Source organism: Lampris incognitus, chromosome 3 (assembly GCF_029633865.1).
Source record: "Lampris incognitus isolate fLamInc1 chromosome 3, fLamInc1.hap2, whole genome shotgun sequence".
Lineage (NCBI taxonomy): Eukaryota > Metazoa > Chordata > Actinopteri > Lampriformes > Lampridae > Lampris > Lampris incognitus.
In genome coordinates, this window is record NC_079213.1 from 103195071 (window position 1) to 103208319 (window position 13249).

The 13249-nt window shown below is 42.8% G+C and overlaps 1 protein-coding gene across 1 annotated transcript in view; it reads right to left on the minus strand.

The window, feature by feature from the left end:
• Window positions 1-13249, minus strand: part of obscna (obscurin, cytoskeletal calmodulin and titin-interacting RhoGEF a) — a 142957-nt gene that overhangs the window by 54098 nt on the left and 75610 nt on the right. The window contains 10 exon segments of the mRNA XM_056276899.1: window positions 1471-1572; window positions 2057-2216; window positions 3062-3235; window positions 4851-4930; window positions 6828-7028; window positions 7270-7370; window positions 7471-7565; window positions 7666-7738; window positions 7863-10127; window positions 10366-10632. Coding sequence (XP_056132874.1) covers window positions 1471-1572; window positions 2057-2216; window positions 3062-3235; window positions 4851-4930; window positions 6828-7028; window positions 7270-7370; window positions 7471-7565; window positions 7666-7738; window positions 7863-10127; window positions 10366-10632 — 3518 coding nt within the window.

Here is a 13249-nt window from a genome sequence, read left to right on the forward strand (position 1 = left end):
AGCTTTGCCCCTATAGGAGATATCATCATCATCCTTCGACCGCAGTCGAGCATGTATCGAGTCCATCATAACATCTTCTATTACAGTATGGCACAGCAGCACAGACAGTCAAACACGGAAAAAACTGCAGCGGATTGTCAACAAGGCATCCAAAATCATAGGCAACCCACTCCCCCAGTTGAATCTCTACATACTAACCGGACTGTAAAGCAAGCAAAGAAGATCACCTCCAACCCTCACATCCTGCTCATCACTTCTTCCAGCTCCTTCCCTCGGGGAGGCACTACAGGTCACTGTCAACTAAGACTAAATGCTTCGCAAACAGTTTTTCCCCTCGCCATAAGGACTCTGAATTCCTCCCTATAGCCCCCTCCTCACACACCATTGGCATAAATACCACATTCACCTGTTATGCCTGATATGTTTATTTCTGTTATTGCGTAACTGTATTGTTTGTGATAATATGTGGAGTGTCTGTTGTTGTCCATGTATGTATTGTGCTGCAGAGTGTAAAGTATACCAAAAACAAATTCCACCGGCCTTGGTCGTGTGGCTAATAAAATAATCTAATCTAATTCACAACATCACGCCAGTATTCTCTGTTTCCCATTTGATTTGGTAGGTCTCGAACATTTATTTGAGTGTCTCTTGAAATACAGTCTATGTAGTTGAAAGGTCGCCTTCCTCTGTTAGGACATGGGAGATGCATACAGATAACGTCAGATATAATCTGATCTTTTGCTCTACAGCAATGCCCTGCAAAACGGGCTGTCCTCTGTGCAACTGTGGTTGAGATAGGTGGTGTATCACCGCAGATTTCAGCTTTGGTTTTGTGCTCCCACCAGGAGATGTTCTTAACTCTCATAAGGAGGCGTGTGTATGTTCCGTCAAGTCTCGCCTGAAGATCTTTTTTCATGGTCCATGTCTCCAACCAATCAAGTAGGATACTTTCAACGCATGCTCTGAAGAACACTAGTTTTGTCTTGTCAGACATGGCAGACTTCCATATATGATGTAATTTATTACAGGCATCCCAGGCTCGTCCTTTCCTTGACATAAAATCTTTAGGAGATATAACGCACTGATAATATATCATAGTATGAACATATGCAGGGGGACTATTGCCCTGAATGGACAGTCAGAAATAAAAATGTCAAACAACCACCCACTGTTATAGTGCTGTATGGTGGAAGTGGAAATGGAGGAACAATTGGGAACAATACAAACAAACAACAGTCAAAGAAGCTATGCCACAGACACTTTCAAGATAACACAAATGACCATGTTTCTAGAATTACTGTGTTCGTTATAGAAGAGTCAAGAAACAAAAAACAAAGTTCAGTGCAGGAAGTGGAATAAGATATATCCCAGTGTACCCTTGTTTCTCTGATTATGGACCTGCCTGGAAAAGCAACAGCATTCATACAAGGATTCATGATAAAACAATGTAAGTTGAAGTTGCCAGCTCACCTTAAGCAGAGCCTGGTAGGTCTGAATTCTTTCTACTGGTCTCTGCAGGAAGGTGAGGACGTCCATGTCTGGAGCTTCAGGGTTGCCAGATTCAGTCGTTTCCTGAGGTATTGACAGTGACAAATTATACAAATACTCCATGTTGTCTTAACATGATGTAACTGCCATTCTCTGCCTGAGCGTTTTCAGCAACCTCAAATATGCACATACATGCATGCGCTTGGCTCTTATCCTCGGCATTCCAACCTTGAAATGCGCACGCACGCACGCACGCACGCACGCACGCACGCACGCACGCACGCACGCACACACACACACACACACAATCATGTAAAGTCATAGTCATGTAAAGCCTATTGCATTACATTTGATGTGTTTTATAGGCCAAGTCTACAAAGTTTAATTGATTAATTAAATTAAAGAATAACTGACCAGTTAATACAGTCATTCATTTTTTCTAATTCATCATCTTTGATTCAAAAAGTTCAATTTCATGTTAAAGAGTAAATTATTTATGAAGTTATGGGTACAGTAATATGACACCAGAGACTTGTCAATAGGCAAAAGGTAAAATCTTGATGTCCACCTTGAAATACTGTTGGATGTTCTTGTCCATGATGCAGGCCTCTGCCTGGCTTTGCCCCACCATGTAGTGAAGGTACTTGTCAAAGTCCTCAGCATGTTTGACCATATGTGCTGCCACGTCATCGTCTGTAATACAGTCTCTCAGAGCGGGAAGGATGGATCTGGGTTGACAATAAATTAATTATAAATAATCAAAACCACTTTACAAGGAGATATACATGTAAAGTGCTTCTGGTGCAGGCCAGGCCTGCTTCTTTGGCAGCAGTTCTGTCATTGGTGTCTTTTACGACGTGCAACTTCTTACAAGTTTTTTTCAAGTATTCAGCTTCCCTACAGGCATGAATAAATGTGATGTGATGCTATGTCAACTCATCTCATTTTATCTGTATTTTGATAGTGGTGTAGAGACAATGACATCTTAAAGAGACACTGACACACGTCACAAGGACACACGTCACAAGGACAATGGCAGCTCACATAGGGTGCAAAGAGACACTGGAAAACATACTTTGGATATAACACATACCTCTACATGAATTACAGTCAATATTCTCTTGCTTCCTATAAAAACTGAAAAATTGCAATTTCCATGGGTGTCCAGGTAGCATAGCGGTCTTGCACTAGCACCTCCTCTGATCGGCCGGGGCACCTGTTCAGGGGGAGTGGGAACTGGGGGGAATAGCACGATCCTCCCACGTGCTACATCCCCCTGGTGAAACTCCTCACTGTCAGATGAAAAGAAGCGGCTGGTGACTGCACATGTATCGGAGGAGAAGTGTGGTAGTCTGCAGCCGGAGCAGCAACCGGGATGGCTCAGAAGAGTGGGGTGATTGGCCAGGTGCAATTGGAGTGAAAAGGGGGGAAAGCCCCCCCCAAAAATTGCAATTTTCGAATAAAATGAATTGCTTGGTTACCGTGAGAATTCAGATGGATCTTAACTTATGCTAAAGACATTCCTGGATCAGTTGCTGGTGTTTAACACTGTTGTGTGTGTGTCATACTTTACCTTTCATGTAGTGTCAGGATGTCCTTCATATTCCTGAAGATGGTCTCTTTCTGGTTGAGGACGTTAATGGGGACATGTTGGCTGGCCTCCAGCCGCTGGAGGTGGTGAAAGGTGAACTCCTTCAGTTCCTTCACAAACTCTTCTTCCCCGGCAATCAGACCTTCAATCAGTTGGCTAAAGATAGATGAGAACTTCATTCAGAGTGGACAGGGATAAGCGCACACACACACACACACACACACACACAAATACATACTACGTACATATACATATAAACACACTTACTACATACATGCATACATACATGTATACATTCACACAGACATAGTACTACATACATGCATGTATTCATTCTGTATACATTCATTCTGGATGAATGTATATTCATACAAAATTACACTCATATTTTGTTATACAGTGATTCAACTGGCACTGTCCTCAACAACAGCTTGTAACAACCGCAAATATAAAAATACACAAACTATCATTCTGTCATCAATACAAGAGACCAAGTAAAACAGAATGGCTGAAAAATAAACTAGAGACTAAAAAATAGTGAAAACCACAAAAATATGTTATGATCAGTTTTTTTGGCTACAGCATTGGAACATCATGGTTGGATTAACTAATGTCTTGAAGAGTGTCAGCAGTGATTTGTGACAGAGGGGTACCAGCAAGAGTGAAAGGGAAGTGTCTTAATGCATGCTCAGTAATCCAGGTAAAGAAATTCCATAAAGTTGAATCAGTTTATCTGGACACAAAATTTAGTGGGAAAACGTTTCATCACTCATCTAAGTGACTTCGTCAGTCTCAACTGACTGCAGGTATCCCCACCCTTATAAAAAATACAGTTGCATAACAACTGAAACCGGTGATCTAACACAGGTTGCAAATTGCCGTGACCCCTCCTCGGTTCAGGGATGGCTGTTCCCTTTTCATGTAGATGGCCTCTTCGACTCCCAGTGGCCACTCTTTCAAGGATGAGGATGTGCACATCCTTGATAGGGAGGAACGCTGGTTTGAATAGGGAGTCAAAGAGGCCATCTATGTGAAGAGGGAATGACCATCCCTCAACCGAGGGGGGCCTAAGAGTACACCTGTTACCATCTTACAGTGCTGCGATTGCAACCATTCCCAAATCCTCTGTGAACAGTACACATGGCCATGTAATTAATGGTCATGGCAATTTGCATATGAAACCTTTGTTAGATCTCCAGTTTCGGTCGTTATGCCACTGTATTGTTTATGAGGGCGGGGACACCTACAGTCAGTGGAGACTGACAAAATCACTTAGATGAGTGATGAAACATTTCTCCCACTAAACTTTGCGTTCAGATGAACTGATTCAACTTTTTGGGATCTGGTTGAACTAAGAAGAGTGTCATGAGGCAAGCGCATTCAATGGGTCCCTTTATGCACAGAGACTATATTTTTTGCCTATGAAACAGTAATGACTGTCAGCGGACCCTATATATATATATATATATATATATATATATATATATATATATATGTAGCAAAAAAAACGTTCAATACATAGCAGTACAAGCTTGTTTCGTGCGTCACGCACTCATCAGCTGCTATATGGATAACCTTGTTGAAAGAAACAGTCAGTGGTAGAGAAAGTACTCAACAAATAAGGAGCAAAATAATCCACTGAGTCAAGTAAATTCTTTATGAGACAGTACAAGCCTGTTTCATGCCATAAGGAATCACCAGCTCATGATCAGCCGATATATATATATATACTTACTTACTTTTGTGGATAAGAAATAAGAGTATGACCAACCTTGATGTTCTCCTGTACTCCTCTACTGTAGACCCAATTCCATCCAACTCCCGAGGCACTCTCATTGGTGAAAGGGTTTCCTGATCACACATAGATGTTTTAAAGAAAAAAAGAACATTTCATCACATCATCATTTATCATCATTTTATCACGACAGTGCTGAAATTTGACCCTAATAGGAAAAGACCTGGAAACCATATCCTCATAATTCCTCATTATCACCACTGTTACTACAAAGCAAAATCTTTGTTGGGAGTGACAAACATGAACAGGATTAGGAATGAGTATACTAGAGCGACAGCTCAGATTGGATGGTTTGGAGACAAAGCAAGAGAGGCGAGATTGAGATGGTTTGGACATGTGCGGAGGAGAGATGCTGGGTATATTGGGAGAAGGATGTTGAAGACGAAGCTGCCAGGGAAGAGAAAAAGAGGAAGGCCAAAGAGGAAGGCCAAAGAGGAAGGCCAAAGAGGAGGTTTATGGATGTGGTGAGGGGACGACATGCAGGGGGCTGGCATGACAGAGGAAGATGCAGAGGACAGGAAGAAATGGAAATGGATGATCTGCTGTGGGAACCCCTAATGGGACTAGCCGAAAGAAGAATTTTAGGGTTTTAAGTGCATTCCTGCCATGTAGCTATGGTGCCCTTTAGTGACCATAGGTGGTTAGGTCTCCCTATTCAAACTCTATTCTGTTAACCGTATTTTTTTAAATTTAATTTCATTTTATTCTTTTTCATTCTATTTTATTTCATTGACGTTATTCTGTAGTCATCTCATATAAGATGGTATTTTTTATCATAGGATAATCAACGAGTTGTTAGTTAACTTCTGTCTGGCTTCATAATAATAATAATACATTTTATTTTTGGGTGCCTTTCAGAGCACTCAAGGACACCTTACAGAACACAGTTAAAACAAGCAGCACTGTATCAGACAGCATAAGATCAAAACAAAGCAGGGCAGACACTAAAAAGTTAATACAACAGGTAAGTATAAATCAACATCAGCACAAAACTCAGTGAAGCGCGGATCAGACTGAACATGCCAGTTTGAAAAGGTACGTTTTGAGATGGGATTTGAAGGTTGAAAGAGAGTCAATGTTGCCAATGTCTTGTGGGAGAGAGTTCCATAGGTGGGGGGCAGAACGACTGAAGGCTCTAGTACCCATGGTAGTCAAGCGGGCCAATGGTGTAGTGAGTTGGAGAGCAGAAGAGGATCTGAGAGTGCAGGAGGGCGTGTGGATATGAAGGAGTTCAGAAAGATAAAGGGCCTTAAAGGTGAGAAGCAGGATCTTGAAGTCAATATGGTATTTAACAGGGAGCCAATGGAGTTGATGAAGAACAGGAGTGATATGATCTATGGACGGAGTTCTGGTAATGATACTCATGCTCTGCTCTAGAAAATCTCTCACAGCCGATTTAATACCAGGAATCCAGCTGAGCTGCCAATGTGACTGCATGAAAATCTGGCTATTCTTCCTTGAATTGCCTGTTTTTGTCTTCGATTTTCTCGTTTTGGAACCATGTTAACCCTTAATGTCACTTTAGCCAACATTAGTCTATCTTTCTATGACTACCTATATTTGCACAAAGCTGCATGGTAAGGAGTGTTCATGATCATGCTACTCCTGTGGCCCACTGCGATGAAACTGATTGTGCCTATAGCAGGTTTCTATTTTGCTTATTTTATTATTAGAACACACATTTAATAATTATATTCTAAATTTTATTTATTCTTCAAAAGCCATAGTTGTTAACTCCAGCTGCTAAGGCAATTTTATGTAATTTCTTCAGAGATGTAAAGGATTAATCAAAAAGCCCCCAAAACTTAACTTCCTGACCACTGCTTTGAGGGAAGACCTATGAGAGATGTGTACAGCTGTGACACCGGAGGAAGCCAAATATTCCAAGAATGCAAAGATCCTGCTTACACTATGAGCTCTGTGATGGAGTCTGCATCTCCATCATCTTCCTACCTTTCTCCTCTTCTCTAGGTAGGCAGGGCAAACCCATCCCTGACGTGCAGGGCTTGTTTTGGTTGGTTTTGTCCTAACCAGCCATTTACCAGGATGGACAGAATCCAGGACCTCTACATACTGGCTCTCCTTCAGAACAAAGTGCTCTTTATTTCCACTGTTGGGACTGCAGTCAGCTCTGGCCACATATATGTCATACGTCTTGAGAATGAAAAAAAAAAAATCAAAATCATACAATCATATTACATTACTTGAATCTCACTGTGTCATCTTGTTAGACTACATAATAAGGTAGAGTCATAACCAAGTATAATTTATATAAAAAGCACTTCTATAAAAAAATGTATATATGTGATACTTATAAACATACAAATGTTCATACCTACATACATACCTACATACATACAAAACATAGAAGAAAGACCACTTGACAAAAATGTACCTCTCCTCTGTCCTCATCTCCATCTGACTCTGATCCAGAGATTGCTCCAGCTAAAGGTGTGTGTTTAGGAGATGGTGTCCTCATTCTGGCTTCACCAGCACCTGGGAAATAGATAAGGCTAAGTAGTAAAGACGTGATCATTATAACAGGTTAAGAACAACATAGTCGGAAGGACACAATGAAAAAAAAACTATCTCTGACCTTTGACCTTCAAGAGCATCTTCGGGGTTTGCACAGGAGTGATCTGTTCTTTCTCATCCTTTTGAGCTGTTTCGACCTGTGGTTTTGCAACTTTCCTGTAACAATATCAATGTATGTTTTCATTATTCTGCATGACAACAAAATATGAGGATTTTATTGCATTATACATGAAAAAAAAATCCTCTAACATCTGACCTCAGTATTTTTGGGCTGATCTCAACCAGCTCCAAAACATCCGGGGCTGTATCATAGTCAGAAGGACTGGACACTGTTGAAAGTAGTGATTTAAAGTTGAGAAAAATTATTGGTCTAAATTACAAATAAAACTTACGATTATGCTTCTAATCCCTATTGTGCCGTTATCACTTCCAGGAGTAGAACATTTCACATACTTGAGCTAGCAGCGATGAGCGAGGCTCTCCTCCTGTCTTGGAGGCTCATTTGGGCATCCTGCTCTGTCAGGGTGTATGCCTCCCAAAGAGAAACACTTTCACTCTCCACATAGCCAATGGTCTCACCAGGGACCTGCATCTCCAATTCAACTGAGGACTCAGTCTTCGGTGAGGCTGGTTGGAGAGGGGTTATGGTTGCAAGGGTCGGGTGTATTGGTTTCCGGACAGCCGGGGCCGGCTGCTGAGGCTGTTCTACTGTTATGTTTCCATTATAAGAGATCACACCAAACTTATTGACCACTTCACACGTGTATATGCCACTATCCTTAGATGTCAGGTTAGTGACCACCAGTGCACAGACGCCATTTTCTGAAGTGTCAATACAGTGTCGCTCGTCACTTGTTATTTGCTGACCATCTTTCAGCCAATTCACTGTGTTGAGTTTCCCATCTACAACACACTCCAGATGGAGGGAACCATCAGCATCTACCCGCTGGTTCTTAAATACCTCCTTGAATGCCGGCCGCATGTCTTTACGTATCTTGTAGCCCTTGAAGGCAGCTTGGATCTTGATGGCAGCCTCCTGCATCTCGGGTTCATCCTCAATGCTGGTGCTCATGTCTGGTGCAGCCTCTGTGGAGGGTTGTGGTTCCTGGAGGCCCTTAGGTGGAAAAAGGGAGGTATTTGGAGTTGATACCCCCATACCGGAGGGTAAGGTTTGGGTCACTGTTAGGTTAGACAGAGCCTCTGAGAAGGTCTCATCTTCACAGATGTAAAGAAGAGTAACTTCTTCTGTCACCTGGGGTTGCTCTTTCTCCTTCACTGTCAGCTTCATCCCCTGATCCACCTCAGGCTCTTTTCTCAAGGGCTTCACTGGTTGTTTGATGGGCATTTTAACCCCTACTTCTTTCTCTGTAACCTCTGCTAGCTGTTTGACTTTCTGGTCTATCTCTGTTTCCTTTGTGACTGGCTGTTTCCTCTGAATAACTGGTTTCTCCTCAACCTCTTTTTCCACAGGCCTCGCTGCTAGCTGGTCTTCCTCAGTCTTTTTCTCCCCATTTCTCATTAGCTGGTATTCATCTTCACTTGCCTCGATGTCCCTTGATTGTTGTCTTCCCATTGCCCCCCTTGCCTTCCCTTTAGTCCTTACAGGTGGCTTGGGTGGGACAACTTCAGCCACTTTTTCTACAGTCTGTTCTACTGACTGTTTGTCCAGCTGGTCTATTGAAGCTATTTTCACTACTGGTTTCAATGGCTTCTTTTCACTCTCCTTCTCTAGGGCCACTTGTGGCACATGCTCTCTCCATCTCTTTTCCTCTTCTACATCATTTACGTCAATCTTTAAAAACTGTTTTTCCCCAGTTTCCTTCAGGGCAGACTGTGGTGGTGTTGGTTTCACCTCTGATGACCTTCCTTTCATTCGTACCGGTGGTTTCAAAGGCTCACTATATTTCTTGTCCAGGTCAGTTTCCTTCAACATAGATTTCACCTCAGGCTCCTCCATTGTTTTTTGGCCTACAGACTTTACTGGTTTTAAGGGCTGTTTCCCTGTTTTTTCAATGTCACCTTCATTTTGCAGAAATGTCTCAGGCTTTTTCACTTTTTCATCAACTTCAACTTCACTTGTTTTATCCCAAGGCTTCACTGAACGTTTTGCATCATGGTCAATGGCAGTCCCTCTTTTCTCAGGGGATCTTAAAAGCCACTTCTTTTGATCAACTTCAGTTTCCACCTGAGGACTTGCTGGCTCCTTCACATCCTGGTCAACCTCATCCTTCCTTTCCAGGGGACATTCTGATTGTCTTCTCTTTTGGTTAACTTCAATTGCATCATCCAACGTCCTTGATGTCTGTGTCACCTTCTGCTCAATCTCAGTCTCTCTCTCCTGTGAGTTCACTGGTTGTTTGACTTTCTCATCAAATCCAGATATCTCATTTTGTTTCCTCTCTGGCTGCTTCACTTCATTCTGTATGACTTCGACATTTTTTTCCATATACAGTGGTGGATGTTTGTCCCTTCGGTCTTCATGAACCTCTCTCAGCATAGTCTTTACTGGTTGTTGTGGCTCTGCACTGGGCTGCAAGTCTTTTTTTGACTCTATAGCAGTTATTTGTTCAACATCCCACTTCTTGGACTCCTGAGCTGTCTTGACGTCTGGATGTCCAGGCATCACTTTTTCGGGAGCAGAAGAGGGTTTGGGTTCTGCCCGCTTTGAACAAGGTAAAGTCCTGGGAGGCTCTGCCTTAGGTGGTATAGGCTCTGGTACTAGGCAAGAGAATGAGATAAAGTACATTGTGTGTAAGTGGTTCATGAGTGCTTTGTGATAGTAAGATAGAGAACATGGGGACAAATTTTGCAAATCAGAGTGTTTATGTGATTTCATTGTGTGATGTGAGCAGTTAGAAAAATCATGACCTGCCCACTTGTTAGCTATCCAATTTGGAAGGCATAGCATACATCAAAATACACACACACACACACACACACACACACACACACACACCTTTCACCGACACAGTTGCAGTGGTCTCTGCACATCCTGCCTGACAGGAGTAGCTCCCACTATCCTCAGGTTTCAACTCGTTGATGAAGAGCTGGAGGAGGCTGCCATCTTGTTTCATCTCATACTTTCTGCTGGCTCTCAGTGGCAGCCTGTTCCTCTTCCACTGAACAGGAGGCCCAGGCTTAGACAGCTGACAGGACAGAGAGGCTGTGTTTCCTTCCTCAACCTCCAAACTCTGCAACTCCTCCTGGAAAAACGGAGGGCGCTCTGAGAGAGACAGGACAGAGATTAAGACTACTTTGGAAAAATTGGGAAAAAGTTTGAGATGTTAATGTGTCAACCACTGGGTGGCACGATGGTCCAGTTGTTAGCACTGTTGCCTCACAGCAAGAAGCTCTTTTTTAACTTATTTTTAGCTTTTGGTCTTCATGTGTGTATATCTTATACTGCGTTTGCTGTGTTTGTCTGTGTCTGTCTTGCACTGTTTGGTGAAGCCACAGCCCTCATTTCATTTTTAACATGTGCCTGCACATTGTTTTTAATGACAATAAAATTGAATTTGAAGAAGGTCCTGGGTTCGAACCCCAGGCCGTCCCAGGTCCTTCCTGTGTGGAGTTTGCATGTTTTCCCCATGTCTGCATGGGGTTCCTCTGTGTGTTCCAGTTTCCTCCCACCATCAAAAAGACATGCATGTTAGGGTTAATACTCCTGCCTGTGCCCCTAAGCAAGTCAATGGAAAGAAGAACTGGAGTTGGTCCCCGGGTGCTGCAGCTGCCCACTGCTACTACACAATAGGATGGGATAAATGCAGAGACCAGATTTCGTTGTAACCGTACAACCGTACAATGACAAAATAAAGTGTCTTTCTTTCTTTCTCCTTCTTTTCTATCCAGGCTGAGTGGTAATCATGACCTACTTACATTGTAGGGTATGTCATAAAGGACAATAAATGCATACTAGAAAGTTCAGACTATCAAATTTAATTCCATTCCATTCCAAATTTTATCTGAACTGCTTATCCTGCTCTCAAGGTTACAGGGATGCTGCAGCCTATCCCAGCAGCCACTGGGCCATTGGACAGGCCGCCAGGCCATCACACAGGGCCCACATACACACACACACACACACACACACACACACACACACGTACACACACACACACACATTCATACCTCGGGACAATTTAGTAATGCTGACTCACCTGACCTACATGTCTTTGGACTGTGGGAGGAAACCGGAGCACCCGGAGGAAACCCATGCAGACATGGGGAGAACATGCAAACTCCACACAAACGACGACTGGGACGACCCCCAAGGTTAGACAACCCTGGGGCTCGAACCCAGGACCTTCTTGCTGTGAGGTGACCGCATTAACCACCGCACCACCATGCTGCCTCAAAAGTAATTAGTCGGTGTAAATATAAATATGAATATAAGCAGAAGATAGAAAGGAAGATGAAGATGAGGGATAACAAGTTAAGGCAAGCATGGCAGTACACAATGTACACAATGATAGGATGGGAAAAGAAGAAATCACTTAGGTAATCATGGGGATGATTTGACCTTTTCAAATGAATTAAATAAATTCTATGGCATGTTTGACACATCAGATCTCAATACTGAGTGGAATCTGATTAGGCAACAACTTGGCCTTGGACAGGAAGATATCAAAACAGCGGATGACGTTTGTCGAACCTTTAAAAGGATTGACGTAAGGGGCATCTGGGTAGTGTAGTGGTCTATTCTGTTGCCTACCAACACAGGGATCGCCAGTTCGAATCGCCGTGTTACCTCCGGCTTGGTTGGGTGTCCCTACAGACACAATTGGCCATGTCTGCGGATGGGAAGCCGGATGTAGGTATGTGTCCTGGTCACTGCACTAGCGCCTCCTCTGGTTGGTTGGGGCACCTGTTCGGGGGGAAAGGGGAACTGGGAGGAATAGCGTGATCCTCCCACGTGCTACATCCCCCTGGTGAAACTCCTCACTGTCAGGTGAAAAGAAGAAGCTGGCGACTCCACATGTAACGGAGGAGGCATGTGGTAGTCTGCAGCCTTCCTTGAATCGGCAGAGGGGGTGGAGCAGTGATTGAGACGGCTCGGAAGAGTGGGATAATTGGCCAAGTACAATTGGGGAGAAAAAGGGGAAAAAAGGAAAATAAAAATAAAAATAAATAAATAAATAAATATATATATAAAAGGATAAACATAAGAAAGGTAACTGGTCCTGATACATCAACTGGTCGGGTACTGAAGGAGTGTAATTAAGAGCTTTGTTTTGTTTACATTCATTTGTTTCAAATCTCACGTGATACACACTATGTTCCCTGAGCCTGGAAATCTTCACTTAGTGTCTGTCTCGAAAAAATCAAAACCACTGGCCTTAAATGATTACTGCCCAGTAGTCTTAACATCTGTTGTAATGAAGAGTCTCGAGAGAATAGTGTTAGATTGTGTTCTCAGTGAGGTGCAAATCACTTGACCCAATGCAATTTGCATATACAAGGGGGAGGAGCCATCTTCTGTGCATACTGAATAGGATTTACTGTCATCTGGATTAACCAAAATGATATGTCAATGCTATGTTTATGGGCTTTTCATCTGCATTCAATACTATAAAATCACATATTTTAATGGAAAGACTGTGACGGGTAGAGGTGAATAGCAGAATCAGCAGATGGGTGAAGTCCTTTTTGACTGATAGATCACGGTGTGTCAGAGTAAATGCTGCAGTGTCCTCCCCTATTATTACCAACACTAGAGCCCAAAAAGGGAGCGCTATTTACTCTTTATACAAACAAATGAAGGACTAACTCATCTGTACCCCCCCCTTTTTCTCCCCATTTGTATCCGGCCAATTACCCCATTCTTCCAAGCCGCCCCGGTC